Source organism: Lissotriton vulgaris, chromosome 10 (genome assembly GCF_964263255.1).
Source record: "Lissotriton vulgaris chromosome 10, aLisVul1.2, whole genome shotgun sequence".
Taxonomy (NCBI): domain Eukaryota; kingdom Metazoa; phylum Chordata; class Amphibia; order Caudata; family Salamandridae; genus Lissotriton; species Lissotriton vulgaris.
In genome coordinates this window covers 176,597,386-176,623,694 of record NC_141698.1, presented here as the reverse complement: position 1 = coordinate 176,623,694, position 26,309 = coordinate 176,597,386, and the positions used below count along the sequence as shown (strand labels likewise).

At 49.7% G+C, this 26,309-nt stretch overlaps 1 protein-coding gene across 1 annotated transcript in view; it reads left to right on the top strand.

Annotated features, from left to right (window-relative positions):
* Window positions 1-26,309, top strand: part of MYO15A (myosin XVA) — a 1,716,372-nt gene that overhangs the window by 1,168,868 nt on the left and 521,195 nt on the right. Inside the window, exon 47 of the mRNA XM_086939741.1 lies at window positions 12,850-12,965. Within this exon, the coding sequence (XP_086795867.1) occupies window positions 12,850-12,965 (116 nt within the window). The remainder of the gene's footprint in view (window positions 1-12,849; window positions 12,966-26,309) is intronic.

Genomic DNA, 26,309 nt, shown 5'->3' with positions numbered 1-26,309 from the left:
AACTCAGTCCCAAATAGCTAAAGAAATAGGCATACAGGACTGATACAACTGTTTCTGGTGTACCTTACCAATTTGATGTTCTTATATTGTTAAAGAAATTTGCATTTAATTTATTTGTATGTAATATGTTGCATAATATGTGTATAATGTTTTTCACCAAATGTGTAAACATTTTTTGTTAAGGTTGTGTTCAAACCTCGTACTACTATAAAATGTTGCTAAAAGAGGTAAACATTTGAAAACACACAGAAGCCTTCCAATTAATTTGAAGCTTCATGATTGCTGAAAAATAAAAACAGCATTTAAATCCAAGACCAGGCACCCTTGCTTTTTCTACAGAGTGAATGTACGGCGCACGTATCTTACACCAGTACCTGGCGCCCGCAGTACCTCTCTCCTACATGGCACGCGAGTACACAGTTTGGATGAGATGCCATCAAACATCTCGTCACTTGGACTCAAACAATAACAATGCTTTCCTGTGTCTGTCTATCTAACATCTGTGTGTTTTTTATCTTTTTTCTAGTTCGGAATACTAGTGGTTACTATGAGCTGATGCCACTCTACACATAATACAAGGGGGACCGCTCCACCACTTTAATATAAGAGGTTATCTAATTTTTTTATCTCACAACTATTTATAACTACTTTTGGTCCTGATGAAGCGCCAAAGAACGTTTTGACCACCATAAGGCGCAAAACAGGTCGACCTTTTAGTTACTAGGGTACATCATTACCACGGCATTAACAATAACCTACGGGTTTTTATTCTGACAAGGAAACCAACAAATTAAAAATCTTTTAAGGTACCCCCTAGACAGTTTTAAATACTCACTCACTCACCTTTCACAACCCCTCTTCAAATAAATATCACTCATCATACGGCTTAATAAAAAGATCTCCGCTAAGGAGACCCTTCAGGCGACCCGTAGGGCATTGCAGGGCCGGCCCTACGAGGAGCAACACTAAGGGGCCGATCAGGATCGCGGACGGACTTGCGTCCGTCCGCGACCCCAGAGCAGGAGGGAACCTCCGCATGGGCATGCGGAGTTCCCTCCTGTGCAATTAGGATGTGACCGCCACCCTGGCGGTCACATCCTCTATTTTTAACATTGCGGCGGGTGCAGCTTCAAGCTGCACCCGCGGCAATGTTAAAAATGCACGCATTGCTTTTGCATGCAGAAAGAGGCAGGCACCGTGCGGTGCCTGCCGCTTTCTGCATGCAAATGCAGGGGGGTACCATAGGTACCCCCCATGTGCACCCCCCACCCCCCCTTCACCTAGGGGGCCCGCAACGGGCCCCCGCAGTGAAGTTCCGTATGCTTTTCCACGGCGGGAAACGCGCCGCGGAAAAGCATAATTCACTGCCCATCCTAATATGGTGGACGGTGTCTGAGAGACACCGTCACCATATTAGAGCTTTTCCGCCGCGGTTGTAAGCCAACCGCGGCGGAAAAGCTGCGGACGGAAACCAGGACCCACCAGCCATCCTAATGTGGCGGTGGGTCCTTGGTCAGTCCGCTGCGGTTTTTCCGCATCCTCGGGGCCGGCGGTGGCTTCCGCCGGCCCCGAGGATGCGGAAAAACCGCTATCCTGATCGGCCCCTAAATGATGAAGCATAACATCCCTTGGGATGTATGTGCAACAAGAAACAAATTCAGTGATTGTCTTTTTTTGAGAGAAAAGAACCTAGAAATTCCTCTCCCCACTTTTCTTTACCTCCCTCTGGACACTAGTTGGTTCCTCATACTAACAGTAACCCATTCGTTTGATTGATACCCCCACTTTTTGCCTAGTGTTAGTGTGGTTCTGACTTAGTTTTTTCTGGGTACCTGCTAATCAGGACCCCAGCATCTGTGCGCTCTCCCCTAAATTGGTTCTGGTAAGTATCTTTGTACTGCCACAATTGGCTACTGGTTTACCCTTATAAGTCCCTGTTATGTAGTTTTAAGGTACCCGGGGCATATTTACACAAGGGTCTCCCATGGACTGCAGCATGTATTCTGCCACCATGAGCGATCACTTAAACTGTGACTACAGGCCTGCCACTGCAGCCTGTGTGAATTGGTGCTTGCACCTCTCACGACAGATATAAGTTCCCTTATATCTGAGGTCACTGCACCTAAAACCTGAGTCACTCCTATGGCAGGCTGTTCAGACTTGAGGGCAGGTGCTCGGTTACAAGTGTGAGGGTGCCTCTGCATGAGCAGAAAGCCCTACAAACCCAGGAGTCAGGTCTCCAGGCGTTGTAAGTGCAGTCAGTCATTTTAAGATATGTAGTCAACATCAGTCATTACGAGATGTCTAACTATATAATGGCTGCACCGAACCTGGTCATGCATGGTATCAAATATGTTGGAATCATACCCCAACACAAATTCCGATGCTGGAAGTATGATCCCATATACTTAGGACTCCTTAGGGCCCCCCGAACTCCCGGTTTACAGCCTTTAGTTTCAGGTTCTGCCAGCAAGCTAGTGCTGCTGCCAACTGCAGACATGATTCTGCCCTCCTATTGCTGAGCTCGAGCAGGGGAAGATAGAATGATAGGGTTCCTGTCACAGGGAGGTGTGACCATCTCCCAGACAGGACTTAGTGTATTGGCTGGAGGGTGGGGTGGCTTGCCATCACCACCAGACTGCTTTTAAGGGTACATTTGGTGCCCTCTTTGCATACTCCGGTTTGAGCCAGTTCAGGAATCATTGGTTCCCACTCTGGCATGAAACTGGACAAAGGAAAGGTGAGTATCCACTTCTATGTCCAGTCCCTCCTCCTGGATGGCCCCCTTAGTCATTCAAACACTTTCCCTATGGTACTTAAGGGCTCCCCTGTGGGTGGGGCCTCAGGTTCATCGTGGAGCAAGATTCACCTCTGAAACCAAGACAGTCTTCAATCGTCTGGACAATTGGACTTCATCGGATTTCGACTGGAACTGAGGCTGCATCAAGGAAGACTTCTGCTGCTCCTGGTCTCACTGTTCTTCAAGTCCTCTGTGTCGTCTGACTCTGTGCTTCATCTAGGTTCTCCAGAAGGCCTTTGGACATCAAGGACATCCAAAGTAATCTCCCTTGGAGTGAAGGAGTCACTTACCTGCATCTGCAAACACCGCAATGAAGCTGACCTGTCTCCTGCTCCTGTCATCCCAGGGACTTCCCAAGGTACAGTTACACAGATGGGGTTCTGCAGCTCCCTAGAGGCCTGACCTGTCTTCTCAGCAATTTTGAGGACAGTATCCCTTGTCGGACCACTGGGACCAAACCCCTGTGCACCGCGTCAACTTGCCATGGCCAAGGCTTGCTGGCTCTGCACTCCAGAGATGTTTGGGCAACAAGAAGTAGCACCTTTTCTTCTGAAGATCTGCTTCCTCACTGCATCCTCTGCACCCTGGGTCTCCATCTTTGGTGAGCTGTCTAAAGTCCACTTGCGACTCATGTGTCTTCGTCCTGTGGGTCCTCCTGAGAGTCTTCTCTTGCTTCAGTGGGCTCCCCTGCTTGTTCGTGCCTGCTCTTACTCTACTCTTGGTGAGTCCCTTAACCTTGCTGGTCCCAACATCAGCATTTTTTCGCTCCCCATGGCAGTTGCATCTACGAAGGCTTGCTGGTGTTCCCGACGGACACCGACCACCTAGACTCCAACATCCGACGTGGGACAACTCGTGCATGGTTCCTGTTCTTCCTCGTCATCACCTTGTCCTCACAACTGCAGCGACAAGATCCCCATTGTCTCTTCAGAACTTCTCAACATATGTGGGCATCGTGTTTACTTGCCTCTTGGTCACCTCCGAGTGGCAAAGACTATGTCCCCTCTGCTTGCAGGTTCTTCACTTCCAGAATCCACCCTTTGATTCCACCGGACTCCTACACATTGTTCTGTAGAGGCATCTTCTTCGAAGACTCCCATTGTCATCTACGGAAGTTTCTGACATCAATGTATTTCTTTGCATCCAGCTTTCCTGGTGCAGGTAACCTGGTTCCTGGGTCATCCACAGGGGGGGGTGGCTCTCCAAACATCTGACTTCCAAAGGATTTCTTCTAGGTCCTCCGGGAAGGGTCCTTCTTCTTTAAAACTGCAACAGCGACTTCTCCATTGACTTCCATTGGGCAAGCGGCTGTGTTTCCACTCTGCACACAGCCTCTCTGGGATTCCTGGGTAGTTACCTTGGATGGTTCCATGTTTCCCTATCTCCTCTGAGTCTTCTGGTCCAAATTTCATTCTCCTTTGCAGTTCGTATTCCACTTTCTTAATACATGGTTTGGTCCCCCTCTGGAGACCAGTGTATATTTGTGCTACTTACCTGATTATTTTGAAGTATTCTTGTGTGCATTGTTGATATGGCCGGGTAGGAAATATACCAATGTGTTACTGATTGTGTTGTGTAAATAATAGACTTATTTTTAAAAAACACTCAACTCCGCCCTATACCCCAACTCCCCCACCGATGCAACCGACGCCAACCTCACAGCCAGGGAATTCCAAACATGGATCTCCAACTGCGCAGACAAACTTTTCCCACTACGCAACTCTGACAGACAGTGCCCCAGGAAAGCCACCTGGTTCACCACTGACCTCCAAGAAGCCAGAAACACTTGCAAACGCCTGGAAAAGAACTGGAGAAACATCAAGACACCAGAAAGCTACACCACCTACAAGGACGCCATGACGGAATACCACCACCGCATCAGAACCACGAAAAGGACCTTCATCCACAACAAAATCCTCGCCAACTCCAGCAACTCCAAGGAACTTTCAGGGTCATCCAGGAATTCACCAAGCCCCGCAGCGAAACCACGAACATCACCCGCCCCCCCAGAAGCTCGGATCCTACTTCCACCTGAAGATCAAACACCTCTACGACAACTTCAACGACCATACGCCTGACTCTGCAACCATTCTGCTCTCTGGCAACACCAGCCAGCCCACCATCTCCTCCTCCTCCTGGACACCAATCACGACCGAAGAGACCATGAAAGGCATCCACTCAGGGGCTCCCACGGCCCACCGCACATCTACCACAGAGCCGCCAACATGCCCAAACTACGATGTACCATCAACACAACCTTCAAGACCAACTCATTCCCCGACGACGACGACTGGAAATGTGAAGCCCTCAGCAGATCTGAAGACCTACCAGTCCATATCGCTCCTCCCCTTTGCCGTGAAAGTCACAGAGAAGACCGTCAACGCAGAACTGACAAGGTTCATCGAAGACAACGCCATCCTCGACCCTTCTCAATCCGGATTCCGCAGCAATCACAGCACCTAAACCACCAAACTAGCCGCCACAGACAACATCCGCACCATCCTCGACCAAGGCCACACTGCAGCCCCGATTCTACTCGACCTGTCAGCAACATTTGACACCGTCTCCCACCGCACAATTGCCGCCAGACTACACAACGCCGGCATACAAGGAACAGCCCTCGACTGTTCCTTACCGGCAGAAGCCAAAGGATCAGTGTGAGAAGTTGGCCTGATATATGATGTTTTCAATTCTGGAACCACCTTGTATCAGTCCAAACAATCCCTTATGGTGTCTGGTTGTAAGTCAACCTTATAGACAAGCTATCCTAGGGGTAGCATGGACTAAGCAGCCTGAAAGGCTAAACTCAAGAGGTCGTGTTAAGCGAGCTGTTTTACCAATCACAATCCTGTAATATCAAATGAAAGGACACCACACAAGTATATATTATAAAAATATATGTATTTATTACTAGAATAATCCCCAGTACTCTTTATGAGCAAAGGGGCACAAGCGTTTAAACAAAAGCACAGTATAACATATGAAAGTTGCACAATTATGGATGAGGGCGGGTGGCCACTCAAACCATATATTAAGAAAGTGGTATAAGAGATACCAATCGAAGAGTGGTTAGGCCTAGGGAATCGCTGGGAGCAGTCGGGACAAGCAATGCTGAAGTCGGGAAAAGCCAGCGGGATTCGGGTGCAGCGCTTAAAGAACACGCATGCACCAATGCAAAGTCAATGGTGCGTAAAAGTTATAAAGTTACTGTTTAAGGAGACTTCCGCTTAACCTAGAAGGATAAAACTTTAGACACAGACCCTAGAGGTGTGTACCAGTGTGGGAACACCGGCGTTGCTGAGTTACCTCACCCACAGGAAGCGGGTGCATAGGGTCGAAGTCGCGTTGGGTTTCGTCACGCAGGTTGATGGTGCTTGAAGCTGAAGATGCTGCAGGCGATGTGAAGGAGAAGTGTCAGGTGTGATCTAAGGGTGGATCAGAGTTGTAGAGTACCTGAAAGCAGAGGGGACAGAGTCTGGGTCACTCAGCAGTGACCAGGGTGGAACCAGGACGGAACCAGGCAATGTTGGGCGCAATCAGGTGGTTGTCGAGGAGCTTCTCTCCGCTGCCACGTGGGCTCTCGGGCATCTGCGACGTCCAGCAGCGGGTCACGAGCTGTTCCACAAAGGCTCTCACCGTCGGCGCTGTCAGCTTCAATATTGGAGCAAACAACACTTGGCAAGAGCAATCCACACAGGACTGGAAGATTGCTTCTCACTCGGACCAGGAGGGTCAGAGCGGGTGCTCCTTTTCAGAGGAGAGGGTGCAAGTCTGGAGCAACCAGAATCACAAGTCGGATTTCAAGTTTCATCAGCACAGGGGCCACAAGCCAGCAGGCAAGTGACCAGGCCAACGCGTTGAGCCAAAAGAAGCAGAAGGGCCCCACGCAGCACTCGTTGAGTGTAGAGGGGTGAGCTTCAGTGCAAAAGTGGCTCAGGGCTGGGGCTTCTCAAACCCCGATGTACAGCTTCGAGGGTCACTCGTGGGCTGCACGGTCAGCGTCTCGTGGTCTTTTCAAGATGGCGGGCCCCACGCCTCCGGACGCCTCCACGGGTCTCAGCTCTGCAGGGACTGTGGATCGGGCTGGTAGAAGGCAGGCAAGCTTGATCTAGTTGATCTCTGCCGCTCGAGTTCCGGCGGAAATTGCAACAAAGCAGACGTCGAGGTGCTGCATGGTGCCTGTTTACACAGGATGGTCACTCCTTGACCACAAGGGAGATTCTTCAGTCTTTTACGTCGAGTAGGATGTCGAAGGGTCCAGAGTTTTGTTTCAAATGTTTCATCAGGATAATCTGTTTGCACAGGGTGGTCACTCCTTGGCCACAAGGGAGATTCTTCAGTCTTCTACGTCCAGTAGGATGTCGAAGGGTCCAGAGTTTCGTTTCAAACGTTTCATTAGGATAATCTGAGTGCGTTGGCACTACTCCCATTCTTATACCAATCTAGGGGGCTGGATTACCTGCTAGGTCCCCTCCTATGGGTGGGACCCAGGAAGGGGGTGGATACACCCCTTTCCCTTTGTCCAGGCCGCGCTGGTCCTGGGGCTGGTCTGCCCCAGAACCGGTTTGGCCGGATTATGCAAGGGGAAGCCTTGTGCTCCCCAGGCAGTGTCTGGTTTCTTTCAAACCTCCCTGCTACAATCCACTATCTCCTGTCTGGGGTGGTGTGACACCTCCCTGCGACAGGAAAGCCTTTGTCCAGGCCTCCTCGGCTGAGTTTCGGTCAGCAGCAGGAGGTCAGACTTGTGTCTGTGGCAGAAGAATCCATTTTGTGGATCTGAGGCTCTTTTAAAAATCAACCGCGTTTCAGTAAAGTAACATGTCTTCTCCCTCTAGAGGGGTGGAATGCCATCCCCGTCGACGGGACTGTCGAGGGGATAGTATTCCAAATCGTATGACACCTTACACAACATGTTTTGATAAAGCCAAACATATAACCGCGAGGATTATAATGCACTTAATAGTATATGGTATGCCATTATCCCGGAACAGCTTAGGTAGTTGTTCCCGACAGCTGCAGACAGGCTCAGCTCATGCTCGAGCTCCATCTCACATTAACCACGCACTCTGCCTCCAGGATTGATAAGGCCTTCCATAGGAGTGGCTCACAGGTTTATATGTGTCCAGATATAGGTTTAGATATAGGTATACTATATCTAAGCAAGGGGTAATTACACCAACTTGCCCCAGCTGAGTGATCAGCCAGTTGTGTCAATTTAAGAACCAGCCAGGGGTGGCAAAAGCTATGCTGCAGCCCCTGGTAGGCCTTGGTGGCACCTATGCCCTGTACAATGAACTGTTTGGAGTAGTCAGGACTCTTCAGGATAGGTGCAGAGCACATGGCCTTCTTCAGGTCATCAAATGCCTTTTGACAGCTAACTGTCCACTGAACCTTTTTGGGCATCTTCTTGGATGTCAAGTCATTTAATGGTGTCACAATGGACCCATAGTTCTTTACAAATGTTCTGTAAAACCCAGTCAGGCCCAAGAAGGCTCTGGGTAGTTGGAGGAGCCCAGTCCTGTATGGTCTGGATCTTGCTCTCCAATGGTTGAACCTGACCCCCACCTACTAGGTGGCCCAGGTACACAACCTTGCTCTGCCCTATCTGGCACTTAGTAGCCTTGATAGTCAGGCCTGCCTTTTGCAGGGCCTCCAGAACCTTCTTCAGGTGGATCAGGTGATCCTCCCAGGTGGAGCTAAAGACAGCAATGTCATCTAGATATGCTGCACAAAAGTCATCCAACCCAGCAAGGACTTGATTCACCAACCTGGAAGGTGGCAGGTGCATTCTTCAAACCAAAGGGCATTACCACAAACTGATAATGTCCACTAGGAGTAGAGAATGCTGTCTTGGCTTTTGACTCTTCAGCTAACCTGATCTGCCAGTAGCCAGCTGTCAAATCAAATGTGCTCAGAAACTTGGCAGAAGCCAATTTATCAATGAGCTCATCTGCTCTTGGAATGGGATGTGCATCTTCCCTAGTCACAGCATTGAGACCTCTGTAGTCCACACAAAACCTCATTTCTCTCTTTTCATCTTTGGTATGAGGTTTTGGCACCAGGACTACTGGGCTGGCCCATGGGCTCTCTGATGGCTCAATCACTCCAAGCTCTAACATCTTTTGCACCTCAGCCTTTATACAATCCCTGACATGGTCAGGTTGCCTGTAGATTTTATTCTTCACAGGCAGACTGTCACCAGTGTCCACCTCATGGGTGCACCAGTTAGTTTGACTGGGTGTGAGTGAAAACATGTGTCTGTGGGCCTGCAAAACCTGTCTGCAGTCCACCTGTTTCTGCTCAGTGAGGCTGCCTGCCAAGGCTACTCCATCAACTGAACCATCATCAGGGTTCTGGGAAAGCAGGTCTGGGAGAGGGTCGCTCTCTTCCTCCTGTTCCCCATCTGTGGCCATGAGCAAGCTCATTTCCTCCCTGTCCACAATGCTTTCAAACGATTCACATAGGTGGTAGTCAGAGTTCTGCAGGCCACCATCTTTGGTCCAATGTGGAAGTGTTCTTCACGAAGATCAGCACTTCCGTTTTGTCAGAGTTGAGTTGGAAGCAGTTGTCTCTCATCCATTTAGCTACTTTGGTCATGGTGTTGCAGAAGTTGGTTTTGACGTCCTTGTTAAGCGAGAGGATCTGTTGAGTGTTGTCTGCGTAGGAGATTATGTTGATTCCTTGGGATCTGAGGACTTCTGCGAGGGAGGTCAAGATGTTGGACAGGGCGGGCCTGAGGGGTGATCCTTGTGGTACTTCGCATATGATGTCTTTGGGTGCTGAGGTGAAGGGAGGTGGTCAGATTCTCTATGTGCATCCTTTAAGGAAGGAGGCGATCCATTTGAGAGCGTCTTGCTCTATGCCTACTTTGTAGCGTCTGTTGATAAGGGTGTTGTGGGAGACTGTGTTGAATGTCTCAAAGTGGTTGAGGAGGATAAGGGCCACAGTTTTTCCTTGGTCGAGGAGTGTTCTGATGTTGTCTGTGGCGGAAATCAGTGCAGTCTCAGTTATGTGGTTGGCATGGAATACTTATTGAGAGGCATCCAGAAGGTGGTTAAGTTCCAGGAATTTGGAGAGCTGATGGTTGATGGCTTTCTCAAGTACTTTGGCCGGGTATGAGATCAGGGAGATCGGATGATAGTTTTTGAGATTGTTGATGTCCGCAGAGGATTTCTTTAGGAGGGGTCTGATGTCTCCGTATTTCTATTCATCTGGTAAGGTTGCTGTATATATGGAGGTTTTGCGGATGCTGGTGAGTTGTGTGCTGATAGGCCCTAGGATTTGTTGTGAGGGTTAAGAGGTGGTGGGGGCAGGGGTCGGCATGTGCCCCGGAGTGGATGGAAGATATAATGGCTGAGGTGGTCAGGGCAAAGAGCGTTGACCAGCTGGTAATGGTTTGGTTGGTGTGTGCTGTTTGCTTGAGGTCTTTGGGGTTGAGGGCGGCAGGTTGGAAGTTAAACTTGTCGTAGATGTTGATGATCTTGCTGTGAAAGTAATGTGAGAGGGTGTCGCAGAGTTCTTGGGAGGGGTGGATGGTGTTCTCTTTGGCTGTCGGATTAGTGAATTATTTGGCTATTTTGAAGAGTTAATTTGTGTGGTTGGATGCAGAGTTGAAGTGAGTGGTGATGACTGCTTTCCTGGCTACTTTGATGTGCCAATGATTGTTGCTGAGGGCTATTTTGTGAGCTGCTCTGTCGGCGGTGTTCTTGGTGGTGCGCCAATAATCTGATGCCTGTTGAGGATGTGCTAGGCACTGGTGATTGTGAAGTGTACAATGGTGTGGTCGGTCCAGGTGAGTTCTGTGGTGTGGCTAAATTTAATTCTGTTGCTGGAGGTAAAAATGGGGTTGAGTATGTGTCTGACTTTGTGCGTGGGGTTTGATGACCAGCTGGGTGAGGTCAATGTTGCTCATGTTCTCCAGGAGGGTGATGGAGTTGGCATTGTTGGGGTGTTTGATGTGGAAGTTGAGGTCGCCGAGTAGGACGATGTGGTGAAAGTCTATTGCTAGTGGTGCAATGATGTTGAGGATGGTGTCGCAGAAAGTTGCTCGGTTCCCGGTGGCCTGTAGCTGAGGGTGCCTCTTATAGTGGTCTTTGCGTCAGTTTGTAGTAGGAAGTTGAGATGTTCAATGAGAGGTGTTCGGTTGTCTTTGGGGATGGTGCATCTGATGGTTTCCTAGAAGATGATGGCTATGCCTCTGCCTTGCTTGTTGACCCTATCTTGGTATATCATCTTGTAGCTTTTAGGAGTGGCAGTGGTGATGTCAGGGTTCGAGGAGGGGTTGAGCTAAATTTTGGTGATGGAAGCAATGTCTGTGGTGATTGTGTCCCAGATTTCTGTGGCATATTTGCAGAGTGAGCAGGCATTGAGCAGGATGCAGTGGAGCAGTTGCAGGGTGTTCTTGGTCTTGTGAGCAGGATTGGTGTGGGATTTTTCATAGGTTGTGTTGCTGGAGAAGTGGCATTGTCGGCAGGTGAAGGGTCCTTGGTGGATCATGGGGAGGAGGAGCCACTGCTGGTATGTCATCCGGGGTCCAGGTGTCCTCGGTGGTGTACCGTTGGGTGGTGGGAGGCCCGGGGGTCCTGGCTCAGGACGTTGTCCAACTGACGTTGCCTTGGCAGTGCATCCGCTGTACACGTCCACTGCGTGGCCTTGCAGTGGTCTTCTTTAGAGGTCCTGGTGGATGGTCTCAGTGATTCTGGGTACCGGGCAGGGATCTTGAGAGGCCAGCGCAGGGACAGCAGGCAGGGCAAGGACACTAGCAGTGTGAGGACAGCAGACAATGCGGGCACAGCAGGCAGCGCAGAGACAGCAGGCAGCTGAGGAACAGCAGCAGCGCAGGGTCAGGTGAAAAGGAGTGGCCCAGCCTCCTTTGTGCTCTGACGGGTGCGGACAGGCCAACCCTTGGCCGGGAGTTGCCCACATGCTACCCATGATGCGGGCGTCCTCTAAGTAGGGGCCGGCGGCAGGAATGGGACAAAAAATAAGGCAGACCTACTCACAGTGGCTGAGGCTGCTGGGATTGTGGCCTCGCTGGAAGAATCTTCTGCTCTTTTTGAATTGCACAACATCCTGAAGTTTCAATATATCTTTTTATATGTGTGAATCTAATTAGAACTAATTGTTGCTCATTAATTGTCTCAACCTATTGATCAATAGTGCAAAAATGATAGTGTGTCACATTCTTTCTTTTTCTGAAATGCATTTTACTCATGTCTGCAACATGCACATCAGTGCACTCATTAACATTATATGTTAATGCATCCAGTAGCATCGAATAGACAGTTAAAAATTACACCCAAAGTATGTATCTTTGTCCAGCACTAATAATAGGGCAATAATGTCTTGCTTACCCTAAAGATTTGAGTTTTTGGCAGCCTTCCAATCTTTCCTGAGTGGGCAAAATAATTTACAAATGCTCCCAAACTTTTCATAAGTACCATAATGTGTGGTGCTCTAAGGGCTTCTATTCCTAGCTAACTGTAATTAACTTTCTTTGTCAAGCCTTTTTTGTTTGTCTCCTATAACTAGTCCAGAAGGTTGTTTTAGTAGTCTTGTCTTTGGTAACTGTGGGGAAGAGGTTTGAGGAGCAGGATTATATCAACATTCTGTTTTTGTTCTGAATATCTGATAGACTTAGATCAAGTTAACTTCTAGTAAAGATGTAATTAATGTGTGTATTTTTCTTTTTAAACTTCCCTCTGTCCGTTTTTAATATGCCACTTTTATGAATTTTAATCCAAAAATCGAATATAGTTTATTTGATTGATTTGAACTTCTAGTGTTCTTTGCATATTGCCATTGTATTTTACCAGATGGCTATATATTTCCAGAATAAACAGTGTGTAAGAAACTGATACCCAAATTGTTGCATGCTACAAAATCATGCGATACTGTAGTCCTGGTGGTGCTTGAAGAGTACCTTCTGCATTTACAATGTTACCCAACATTTGTTTCTGAAGGATAACGCTCTAGCTGGCTATGTAAGTCTATTAAAAAAATAAGTTCCAGATGCACTTCCACATTGTCTATGCTTTTTTTCTTTATAGAGCAAAACAAGCTGTTCTCAACAAGCTCTCCTGCTGACGAGACTGTCAAGAAGAAGGTTGTCAGCGCAGCCAGGGAGAACTGGGAAGTCTACTTTTCAAGACTTTTCCCAGCTGCAGTAAGAACCTGCTTTATTTCATGATTTACGTTCTCAAGCCTACCTATAGCATCCTCCTCTTGCATCGGTTTAACACGGTGTACAACAAAGATTCAGTAATGCTATGACTTTCACACTAAGATGAGGGATCTGCGTCTTTAGCTGTAATGTGGCTTTCTATGTAAATCATTTCTTTATTGTTAGAACTACTGTGTGACCTCCCTTGTAATACTTACCTGAAAAGATATGCCAATATACCTGAAGATTAGCGTAAAGCGCTAATAGACTGTTTTTTCCTATCGAAATATTGACCCAATGGAATGAGTATGAATTACGGATGTTCTTCAGTGAAAGAAAGTGCCAATGGAGACAGACTGAACTGCTGTATATTACTTTGTGTGAGCTTTGACATCAGATTCACGTACACATGCTGTACATTAAGCTGGAAGAACTTTGTCCATTGAGCTTGAAGTAAATTTGTAATTAGTCTGTTGACAGGTGGCTGTTTATGTCACTTAAAAGTGTTTTGTACTAACACTGTAGTCTGAGTGGTCAATAATGGTTTAAAGTCCTACAGGAAACCTTTACCCATTATTTCACATGATGGTGAAGTATTCAAGCCTGCGGCCGGATTACGTGATTGTCTCTAGTGGAACTGCTATGTATTAACTCATAGTTGGCTTTGGCAATTGCACCAGTTGGAAGGGTTCTTTGCTACTCAATTGAAACATATATTACTTCTTCAGATTATCTGCCCTCTTTTTACTAATTTGCAAAAACAACAGGTGATGGACCGAATGAGGATCAATGTCACACATTCAACCCAGTCAAAAGATCTGGGTCCTAATCCATCGTTTTTTTGCACTCCACACCACCCTGGGTTAGACAATGGCGATATGCAAATCAGCTCTGACCCTGTGCCCCATGGGAACAGTCCAGTCCGAACTACAAAAGCCATGTCCTTCCCAGAACGGAATCAAGCATCCGAGGACCGGACCGGTTTCGAGGTAACACCTCTCATCAGCCCGGCTAGCTTGACTCCAGTGGTGTGGAGTGCCTGGGACCCACGTCTGGGCATCCCCAGTACACTTATAGCGAGTTTGCAAAAATAACAGGTGATGGACCGAATGAGGATCAATGTCACACATTCAACCCAGTCAAAAGATCTGGGTCCTAATCCATCGTTTTTTTGCACTCCACACCACCCTGGGTTAGACAATGGCGATATGCAAATCAGCTCTGACCCTGTGCCCCATGGGAACAGTCCAGTCCGAACTACAAAAGCCATGTCCTTCCCAGAACGGAATCAAGCATCCGAGGACCGGACCGGTTTCGAGGTAACACCTCTCATCAGCCCGGCTAGCTTGACTCCAGTGATGTGGAGTGCCTGGGACCCACGTCTGGGCATCCCCAGTACACTTATAGCGAGTTTGCAAAAACAACAGGTGATGGACCGAATGAGGATCAATGTCACATATTCAACCCAGTCAAAAGATCTGGGTCCTAATCCATCGTTTTTTTGCACTCCACACCACCCTGGGTTAGACAATGGCGATATGCAAATCAGCTCTGACCCTGTGCCCCATGGGAACAGTCCAGTCCGAACTACAAAAGCCATGTCCTTCCCAGAACGGAATCAAGCATCCGAGGACCGGACCGGTTTCGAGGTAACACCTCTCATCAGCCCGGCTAGCTTGACTCCAGTGGTGTGGAGTGCCTGGGACCCACGTCTGGGCATCCCCAGTACACTTATAGCGAGTTTGCAAAAACAACAGGTGATGGACCGAATGAGGATCAATGTCACACATTCAACCCAGTCAAAAGATCTGGGTCCTAATCCATCGTTTTTTTGCACTCCACACCACCCTGGGTTAGACAATGGCGATATGCAAATCAGCTCTGACCCTGTGCCCCATGGGAACAGTCCAGTCCGAACTACAAAAGCCATGTCCTTCCCAGAACGGAATCAAGCATCCGAGGACCGGACCGGTTTCGAGGTAACACCTCTCATCAGCCCGGCTAGCTTGACTCCAGTGGTGTGGAGTGCCTGGGACCCACGTCTGGGCATCCCCAGTACACTTATAGCGAGTTTACAAAAACAACAGGTGATGGACCGAATGAGGATCAATGTCACACATTCAACCCAGTCAAAAGATCTGGGTCCTAATCCATCGTTTTTTTGCACTCCACACCACCCTGGGTTAGACAATGGCGATATGCAAATCAGCTCTGACCCTGTGCCCCATGGGAACAGTCCAGTCCGAACTACAAAAGCCATGTCCTTCCCAGAACGGAATCAAGCATCCGAGGACCGGACCGGTTTCGAGGTAACACCTCTCATCAGCCCGGCTAGCTTGACTCCAGTGGTGTGGAGTGCCTGGGACCCACGTCTGGGCATCCCCAGTACACTTATAGCGAGTTTGCAAAAACAACAGGTGATGGACTGATTCCGGTCTGGGAAAGATATGGCTGTTGTAGTTCGGACTGGACTGTTCCCATGGGGCACAGGGTCAGAGCTGATTTGCATAAAGCCATTATCTGACCCAGGGTGGTGTAGAGTGCAAAAAACGATGGATTTAGGCCCAGATCCTTGTACTGGGGTGAATGTAAGACATTGATCTACATTCTGTCCATCAAATTGTTTTTTGTAATTTTCTCCCTGAGTGTACTGGGGTAGCTCAGACGTGGGTCCCAGAGCCTCCACACCACTGGAGTCAAGCTAGCCGGGCTGATGAGAGGTGTTACCTCGAAACCGGTCCGGTCCTCGGATGCTTGATTCCGGTCTGGGAAAGATATGGCTGTTGTAGTTCGGACTGGACTGTTCCCATGGGGTACAGGGTCAGAGCTGATTTGCATAAAGCCATTATCTGACCCAGGGTGGTGTGGAGTGCAAAAAACGATGGATTTAGGCCCAGATCCTTGTACTGGGGTGAATGTAAGACATTGATCTACATTCTGTCCATCAAATTGTTTTTTGTAATTTTTTCTTTTTACTAATAACACCATGTTTGTGGTATCTAAATAAAAATGATGCTGATGAACAAGTTACTTACCTTCGGTAATGCCTTATCTGGTAAAGACTATATCTAGGTGCAGATTCCTTACCTGCACACCGGTAGATGTCATTGAGTGGCCCACCATCAGTCGCCTGCATCGTCCACACAGGAAGTGACATTGCGGTACCTATGTAGGCACCACCCATGTGCGCTGACATCAGTTCTTTTCTTACTGCACCAGCTAGTGCTGAGCTGTAGAACAGCTACCCCTCTGTCATTTTTTGCCAGGCTTTTTTTTATGTTTCGTCATCTATTTTTGAACTTACATCCTGATGTCTCGAGGATGTCCTCACACAAGTCAGGTTTTAAGACTTGCAGCGCTTGTCACCGACTGATGTCAATGACGGACCTGCACCTTGTCTGTCTGTGGTGCTCGAAGGCTTTGAGGGAGCCTGAAGCTGCTAGCTGTCCGATATGTGATTCTGCGGAAGTCGAGATCCCGGTTGAGGGGAAGGTCCCGGGATCAAGCAACAAAAACCCCCTTGTCCTGCCCCCATCTTAAATCCCGATGGGGAACCCCCTTCTATTTTGTTGAAGGTTCCGGAATCGTATGCGGAACCCGAAGTCCTCCTCGTTCCATTCAAAGTACTCAAGACTCTCAGGTAAGAGACACAAAAAGAAGAGCAAGAAGCCAAAGCGCTCTCTGACTTCTCCTCATCTGTCGGCTTATGAGACAAGGCAGCCCTGAGAGGGCCCGAATTGCCTTGATAGAACATACAGCTGGCCTGGGATCCCCTGTACGGTGCCTCTGGCAAGCCTGGGGAGGAATAGCGAGGGCAGCAGAAGCAATACATCTAACTCGGTAATTTGCGGGGAGCCCGCTGACAATAATTATAGCAAACCACTAGGCAAGACGTGAATATTGATACCCCACGGGAGTGGATCTGTGGGGACCCTATTTTTGACGGTCGATTGAGGCAGCGGCTAGGTGGCCCCCCTCTATTAGATTGGCCTGGTCTGAGATTGCTGGAGAAGGGAGGGGTGTGCTGCCGTCACCCATCTAGTGAATCAATCAATCAATCAATCACAGAACTTGTAAAGCGCACTACTTACCCGTGAGGGTCTCAAGGCGCTGCAGGGGGAGGGTGACTGCTGCTACTTCTCGAAGAGCCAGGTCTTGAGGAGCTTCCTGAAGGTGAGCAGGTCCTGGGTCTGCCACAGGTGGGTGGGGAGGGTGTTCCAGGTCTTGGCCGCGAGGAAGGAGAAGGATCTGTCTCCGGAGGTGGTACGCTGGATTCGTGGGACGTCGACGAGGGCGAGGCTGGTGGAGCGGAGCTGGCGGGCGGGGGTGTAGAAGTTGAGTCTGTTGTTCAGGTAGGCTGGTCCGGAGTTGTGGAGTGCTTTGTAAGCGTGGGTGAGGAGCTTGAAGGTGATCCTCTTGTTGATGGGGAGCCAGTGAAGGTCTCTGAGGTGGGGGGTGATGTGGCTTCATCGGGGGAGGTTGAAGATCAGGCGGTGCGAGGCATTCTGGATGCGTTGTAGTCGCTGTAGGTGTTTGGTCGGGATTCCTGCTTAGAGTGCGTTGCCGTAGTCCAGCCGTCTGCTGACGAGGGCTTGGGTCACCGTTCTTCTGGTTTCGATCAGGATCCACTTGTAGATCCTGCGAAGCATGCGGAGGGTATTGTAGCAGGAGGAGGAGACGGCGCTGAGCTGCTTGGACACGGAGAGGGAGGAGTCGAGGATGACTCCCTAGTTGCATGCATGGTCTGTGGGCGCCGGTGCTGTTCCTAGCGTTGTCGGCCCCCAGGAGTCGCCCCTGGCCGACGGGGTGGGGCCGAGGATGAGGACTTTCGTCTTGTCCGAGTTCAGCTTCAGACGGCTGCTCCTCATCCACTTGGCGACGGCCTTCATTCCCTCGTGAAGGTTGGTTTTGGCGGTGTGTGGGTCCTTGGTGAGGGAGAGGGTGAGCTGGGTGTCGTCAGCATAGGAGATGATGTTCAGGTTGTGTTGGCGGGCCACTAGAGCGAGGGGGGCCATGTAGATGTTGAACAGCGTCGGGCTGAGGGATGAGCCCTGGGGTACACCGCACATGAGGTTGGTAGCTTTAGAACGGTGGGGTGGGAGGTGGACCCTCTGGGTTCTGTCGGAGAGGAAGAAGGTGGTCCAGTCCAGGGCTTTTTCCCGAATTCCGGATTCTTGGAGGCGTGTTCTTAGTGTGTGGTGGCAGACCATGTCGAAGGCAGCTGACAGGTCCTGGAAGATGAGGGCTGAGGTATCGCCGGTGTCTAGTTGGCCGTCGGATGTCGTCTGTGGCGGCAATGAGGGCTGTCTCGGTGCTGTGGTTCCGTCTGAATCCGGATTGCGACGGGTCTAGGATGTTGTTGTCCTCGAGGTGGCGGGTCAGCTGTATTTTGGTGATTTTCTCAGTGACCTTCGCCGGGAAAGGGAGCAGGCAGATGGGGCGGAAGTTCTTGAGGTCCTTGGGGTCCGCTTTGTGCTTCTTGAGGAGGGCGTTGATTTCGGCATGCTTCCAGCTTTCCGGGAATGTCGCTGAGTCGAAGGAGATGTTGATGACCTTTCGTAGTTGGGGTGCAATGGTGGCGTCAGCTTCGTTGAACATGTGGTGTGGGCAGGGGTCTGCTGGTGATCCTGAGTGGATGGAGTTCATGATCTTTCGAGTCTCGTCGTCGTTGACTTGGGCCCAGGATGTCAGCTGGTTGGTGCAGGTGGTGTTCGGGGTGGGGTCAGTCGTGGTTGGGGCTGGCGGTACGTTGAAGCTGTCGTGGATGTCTATGATCTTGCGGTGGAAGAAAGTGGCCAGTGAGTCGCACAGTTCTTGCGAGGGCGCGATGTCGTTGGTGTTGGCACTGGGGTTGGAGAGTTCCTTGATGATGCTGAAGAGCTCTTTGCAATCGTGTGCGTTGTTGTCCAGGCGGGCTTTGAAGGAGGATCTCTTGGTTGTTCTGATGAGTTAGTGGTGTCTGCGAGTGGCGTCCTTGTGGGCAGCGTGGTTGTCTGACATGCGGTCTTCGAGCCATTTTTTCTCTAGCATCCGGCATGTGTGTTTGGAGGTCTGGAGTTCTTTGGTGAACCAGGCGGATTTCTTGGTGGAGTGGTTGATGGAGGGCTTCTTTAGCCGGGCTAGGGTGTTGGCGCAGTCTTCGATCCACTGTCTGAGGTTTCGGGCGGCGGTGTCAGGGTCGGTGGGGTCAGTTGAAGGGTCCAGGGCAAGGGCGGAGGTCAGTTGGTTCTCGGTGATTTTGCCCCGGCAGCAGCGAGGTAGCTGTTGAGTGTGGTGGTGCGTGGTTGCCTTCTTGAATATGAAGTGGATGCAGTGGAGGTCGGTCCAGTGGAGTTCGGTGGTGTGGTTGAAGGCGACGTGGGTGCCTGTGGAGAAGATGGGGTCGAGCGTGTGGCCGGCGGCGTGGGTGGGTGCTGTGACGAGTTGTCTTAGGCCGAGGTTGGCGAGGTTGGCGATCAGGGTGGGGTAGTTGGTGTTGTTGTTGTTTTCGAGGTGGTAGTTCAGGTCCCCGAGGAGTATGTAGTCCGTGGAGGCGAGTGCGTGGGTGCTGGCGAGGTCGGCGATGGAGTTGCTGAACATGGCCCGGGGTCCGGGAGGTCTGTAGACGAGTGTTCCTCTGAGAGTGGTGTTGGGGTCAGTGTGGATCCGGAAGTGAAGGTGTTCGGCGGAGTTGAGAGAGTCGTCTGCGAGGGTGTGGACCTGGAGTGTGGCCTTGTGGATGATGGTGGAAGACCCTTCGGGGCTACCCTGGACTGGTGCGAGGGGCCTATCTGACCCAGGAGCGAGCTGATATCTGCGGAGCGGTGCCCCGGTGTTATGGCTGGGTTTTCTGTTTAGATGGGATCAGCCCCCAGGGGCCCCTATGACCCGGCCAAAACGTACTCACCTTCCCTCCTCAGATCGTATTCACAATGGATAGATTTACAGATATATATATATAGGTCGCATCTAAGGATGGGGCATGATAATATACATATATAGGAATTTTCTACAATATCTTATTCACATCAGTTGGTCTCGCGGCCACCCTGACCCAGACCGGTCTACCCTAGGGCAGATATTGCGCACAATCCGGTGCGACTACACATGGGCCTGCAGAACCCTATGCTCCCGTTTCCAAACGCTCAACAATCCTGTCGAACTCCACGTCAGTATCCCCCCTGGCGCTCTCACTTATTCAAGCCACAATCCTGTGGGTATCAGCACTGGTAGTCCTCCCCAGTGTTCTCACTAACGCCGCATATCAACGACGACCACATTCCTATGAACAATTATCAGGATAATATCTCAGTTACCTACTCGGAATAAACCTATAATAATAACTTTAAACACGGTTCCAAATTGTATGGTGTACTTTCTGTTCTTGGCATCAAAGGTCCACTCACTCCCTCTTTGTTCGATCACTATTTACCTGATCGGGATTACACATCCGTTCACATAAACAACTTTCGACTGAAAGATGCATTTACCGAGATTGAACAGGAACACAAGGCACACGATAATTCCATAAGAATTAGGGTATTTATTAACAATAGACACAAATCACATTACTATGCAACATAACTTCTGCAAAGAAAAGGTAAAGATTATAGCTGGTCGGACGTCACCTGATTAATATGAAGTTTGGACTCGGCAGTCATCTAGGTTCCCTTCTCGTCTCTGTGTCCTGGCTCGCCTCGCAGTCACCCTCAGCCGTCACAAGTACACGTCTGCACCGCTAGGCTCAACCTCGTCTGCTTCCCCTCAGGACCTCGGAACCTTGCTGATTATTAGCTACCGTCTCTCTCTCTCTCTGTATTAGTGCGCTCCGCGCTGCTTCTCGTTCAGTCTATCTCAGAGAGTTTCGGTCTTAAATCTTTCTCCGACTTCAAAGATGGCGACTTGTCCACCATGAACATGAATAATGGCAGAGATGCTAACGGCTAGATGCCGCCTACGGACTAACTCACAAACTGACTAACACCTTCGCTAATATCAAAACCCGTTCCTTCATGGAAAGTTACGGCCAGTAACCTGCCGCCCACCAAAGTCTTGTACCTCCCCGTACCAAGGACACTTTCCCAGCCGGCCGGCCTGAAGTTGTGTCTTCGGAGTGGAGAAAAATACATTCCTTCGATAAGGGTCAGCCTGAACCGGTTCTCTCCAAGCGAACAACAGCTTGAAACTAAAACATTACTCTTCACCTAGAAAGCCTTCTCGAGCTACTGGGCAGAAAGCAAAATGGAGTCTGTCTCGTTTAAGGCCTACGGAGCCCATAATATGCATAGCTCCATGAAAAGTAGCCTAGCATGTTAGCAAATGAGCAAATCATGACTAATACTTATATATCTATCCCCTATCTTAAGTTCATAAGCCTTACTCTAAGGAAAATGGTACGAAAATGCCCTAATATATGTAAGGCAGGGTCCCTGTCTATCGGCCTACTCCCTATGCTATGGGGGTGATAGGCTGGAGTCACTCTCCATCATTCTCCTTCTCCAAAGAGCTAGCAAGAAGACAGCCATAACACCCGGGGACATGTTGGTTCACCTGGGGGCTGATCGGCGTAATTGGACCCCCACAACAATGGGGAAACCAAGGGGAAACAAGGGGGGGCTCCCCTGGACCCTGAGGACTCGGCATCGGATCAGCGGAAGCAGGATTCTTCTGAACCTCCGACCGAGACTGTAATGCAACAACAAGTGGTCCAGATCCTGAAGGCCATAGCGAACACCAAAGACGTTTTACAACAGGACATTGCAAATGTAGTGGTGGGGATAGGCCTACTTAGAACAGAACATACAAAGTTGGCTGACCGCATGAAACAGACGGAGGCAACATTGGGGAATTTAGAGCCGGCTGGTGGCTCAGATGGGAGATGTTACGCACAAGGTTCAAGTGCTGGAGAGGAGAGCCGAGGAAGCAGAAGGCCGTAATCGCAGAAATAACATTTGTGTGATAGGACTGCCCGAAGTGGTGGAAGGGACCAACATGATTGATTATCTGGAGGACTGGTTACGAAGTGTAGTGGCGCCTGAGGGCCTAACACAATTCTATACTCTGGAGAGAGCGCACCGGGTACCTGCACGACCACTAGCGCCAGGAAGTCCTCCTAGACCAGTGGTGACTCAATTGCTTCATTATAAAGACAGGGACCTTTTACTACAAAAGGCTTGGTTCCCGGGCCCGTACAAGGTGGACAATAGTAAAGTTTCACTGTTCCCAGACTACACTCTTGAGGTGCAGCGCTGTCGCGCCTCTTTTCTGGCGGTCAAGAAAGAAATGCTGGATGAGAGACTACAGTACTCACTAATGTTCCAAGCACTCTTGCAAATAATATTGGATGAGAACACTCATTTCTGCGAGAACCCTGTGGCGGCATGGACGTGGTTGGAATCCTACCGGCCAGGAACTGGCACAGTGGGGCATCGCAAGAGGCCACTCACAGAGGATTGACTGCCCCAAAGGTCGAAATGGGTGCGACAACGGTGCACTGCACAACAAGGCCCTACAGCATCACAAACAGAGCTGGAACGATCGGCTGCCCTGCAGGCGGTGTCGGAACTCTTACAGGAGCGTCTTTCTCCTTCAGTAGCGGACAATGAGTAGGAAAAGGGGACTGTGGGAACTGACTCAAAAGAGTCCAATACAGATAGCGTTGCCCTACCACATGTCACACCGGGGACAGCTGATGAGATTGTATGATTGCCTCCTGTGTCGTTTCCATTTGGGGCCACCTCTACCTTTTGTATTTACTCCTCCCGTCCTTGCCCCCTTCCTTCATGATCAACGCTCTGGCCATTTGGTTGGTAAGATATGGAATGCAGAATTATAGGATTGTTGGGGTGGTGATCTAGGATGGCTCTCTCAGATCTAGGAGCCCACGGAGGGGGGACTTGCTTATTGTTTGGGGTAAGGCGCTGTTCTGGTGCCAGAGTAAGAGGGCCCTTGTTGGCTCGTAGTCGCCTCCCCTTCCTTTTTTTCATTCCTCTGTAGCTACTAGAGGATATAGTGTGATTCTTAGTTTGGATGGGGACTAGTGTTTTAGTACCTGTTCTGGGGCGGGAGTGTTGGGGGATATTTGGGGTTTGTTTTGGGGTAGGTAGGGGCTCCGGTGTGTCCTGTTGGAGAGCAACCTTAGTGATTAGTTTACAGCTGCGCCATGGGGTCATTACTTGAACTGAAATGCATTTTGTAGAATGTTAGAGGGATACACACAATGCTGCAACGACATAATGTACATGCTCATTTGGTGAGGAGAGGGGACCAAATGGCATTTCTTCAAGAAACACATATGACCCGTCCCGAAGGATTAGCTTTGCAGCGCAGATGGAGGGGGCAACTTTTTTACACTACATATTCAGCTTTTGCACAGGGAGCGCTGATTTGGGTCAGAGCGGGAGTCCCTTTCCAACCTATGCAGCAACTGGTGGACCCGGAGAGGAGGTTTTTGGCAGTGGCGGGCCGACTTAATGGCAGAGATATTGTACTGAGCAGTATCTATGCGCCCAACACGGACCAACCAGCCTTTTTTAATCACTTATCTGGGAAGTTGGCGCCCTACTTGACTGGCCCGGTGATTGTAGGAGGGGATTTCAACTCAGTCTCTGACACATCTCTAGATCGCTCTCACCCCCCCCCCCCCCACTTCCTGAAGCACCAATACGTAGGGTCTCTAAAGCCAGGCACGATTGGCAGAATAGGTGGGGCCTGGTTTATACTTGGCGGGCCCAGCACCCATGGGAACAGAATTACTCATTTTTTTCAGCATTGCACAAACTACATGTACGGTTAGATGCGATACTCTGCACGCCAGGCATACACGCCACTGTTAATCTAGGATGATATCTGATCCTAACCCATTACTGCTGCGCCTTCACTGGTCCCAAGAGCGCCCAGTGATCCCGACTTTGAGATTGCGCCCGGAAGCCCTGGAAGATCAGATCTTTTGTGATGCAATAGGGAAGGGGATTGCACAGTATTTCTCTGAGAATGCAGAGGAATGGGATACCGTTAAGGTGGTAGTGAGGGGACTCTGCATAGCTAACAAGGCGGGAGTACGGAAAACACTGTTACATGACATTGACACGGCGGAACAGCGCTTGCAAGTAGCAGAAAGATCCTGCCCTGATTGCCCTGATGAACAGAGGGAGATCTCTGAGGCTAGAGAAGAGGTAGCAGTGCAAACTGAAAGGCTGCGCTGTTTGACCACAAGAAATACCAAGCGCGTGCGTACACAGAGCGTGATAAGGCTAATCCGGCCCGCCGAGGGACGATTATACTTGAATTAAATATTGTGGCTGGGGACCCGGTTATACCTAGCAAGGGATTCATAAGTTGTTCTTAGACTATTATGCGGAACTCTATTGGACTAAGCTAGAGCTTGATGAGGCTACCATGATTTTTTTTTAACGGAGACAGTATTACCGCAACTCGAAAAAACGCAGGCTGATCTTCTAGGGCAGGACATATCATTGGGAGAAATACACGGCGTGATAAAACATATGGCGCACAACAAAACGCCTGGGACAGATGGGTTACCAATAGAGTTCTATTCCACTTACATAGATTCTTTAGCCCCCAAGTTATTGACTGTATATAATGAAGCGAAAAGCGACAGGGTACTACCGATCTCGATCCTTGAGGCCGTCATCATCCCTTTATTGAAACCTGGGAAATCTCCCACTGATAAGACGGCATACCGCCCCTTGTCAATGCTCACGTCTGATTATAAAATCTTAAGTAGGATTTTCGTAACCCGATTGCTTCCGCATGTGCAACACCTGGTTCACTGAGACCAAGCCGGGTTTATTCCGACTCGGAACACAGCCACAAATGTGAGGCGCCTTCTCCACATATTGGGGGCGGACTCTTACCCATCGAACTCCGCTGTCATATTGTCAGTCGACATAGAGAAGGCATTTGATAGCCTGGAGTGGCCGTATCTGTTTTAGATTATGCGTAAATTCGGCCTTGGAGACGCCTTTGTAGCTTGGATGGCGATACTATACAAATCATCCACAGCTCGGGTACGGACAGGGGCTTTGGTATCATCCTCTTGTGCGGTGAGTCGGGGAATGTGTCAGGGTTGTCCGCTCTACCCTTTGTTGTTTGCATTGGCAATAGAACCATTGGCGGCCCAAGCCCGGACGGAACTTGATGTGTATGGTGCGGTACATTATATATCACTTTATGCCGATGATCTCCTTATGTTTCTAGCAAATGCAACTGATGCCTTCGACGGTGCAAAGGGCCTACTCCAAGAGTTTGGGATGATCTCGGGTCTCAAGGTCAACTGGTCTTAAACTTGTCTGTTCCCAATGACCCCAAAGAGTGAGGGGCCCTTCTATACAAGCGGAATAAAATGGGAGTATTGATGCTTACCGTATCTTGCGACCCACATATATCATTCGTCTTCTGATTTTCTAGATGGAAATGTGGGGAGGGCTATCCGAAGTCTCCGCGGTAATATGGATTTCTGGGGCACGCTACCTCTATCGGTAGCTGGACGAGTGGCACTTTTAAGAATGGTTTCACTTCCTCGGTTATTGTACTACTTTCGAACATTGCCAATCTGGGTACTGGCCTCATTGTTTAAACAGATCCAAACACAGTTTACGGGCTGTATTTGGGAAACGGGCAGATGATGGGTAGCACTTAAAACTTTGATGCGACCAAAAACAGTCGGTGGGCTCGCAGTCCCCGATTTTGAGACGTATTATTTAGCAGTCCAGCTGCAGTGGCTTACTCAAGCCGTGGCGCTAGAGTTTCAGGGCCCGTATGATTGTAGGGACAGATTACTGGTGAGGTACGGACACTGAGACTATGCTGGAATCGAAGCCAGCGACGGGCCAAGATTAGTCGGCCTTACGCCCCTGAACTACCCCTGACTATGTGCATCACACTCCTGCATGGAGTGGATTGGGGAGCACTGTTTAAATGGGAGAGCAGGGGACTGCAGATGCTGGGTGACTTGTATGAGGATGGCAGCCTCCTCCTGTTTCAGGCTTTACAAGATAGATATGACCTGCCCCGAGGAGACTTTTTGCTTCATTCGGCATTGTTGTCAGCTATACAAAAAACGATGGCGGGAGGGACTGTTGGAACCACAAACCTCAATGGCCTGTCAATACGTGGTCATGGCTGCACAGATCTTTAAGGCAGTCACGTGCTTATATAGGCGCATGATTGTTGAGGGGTTGGAGCCCTTGGGGGAACTGCAGAATAAGTGGGAATCGGACCTGGATAAGAAAATCCCTGAGAAAGCATGGGATCAGATAATCAGGAGGGCGTGGAAAAGCACTAGAAACGCCCGCTTCCAACTGGTCCACTTCTTTATATTGCATAGGGCGTACCTTATTCCTGCTA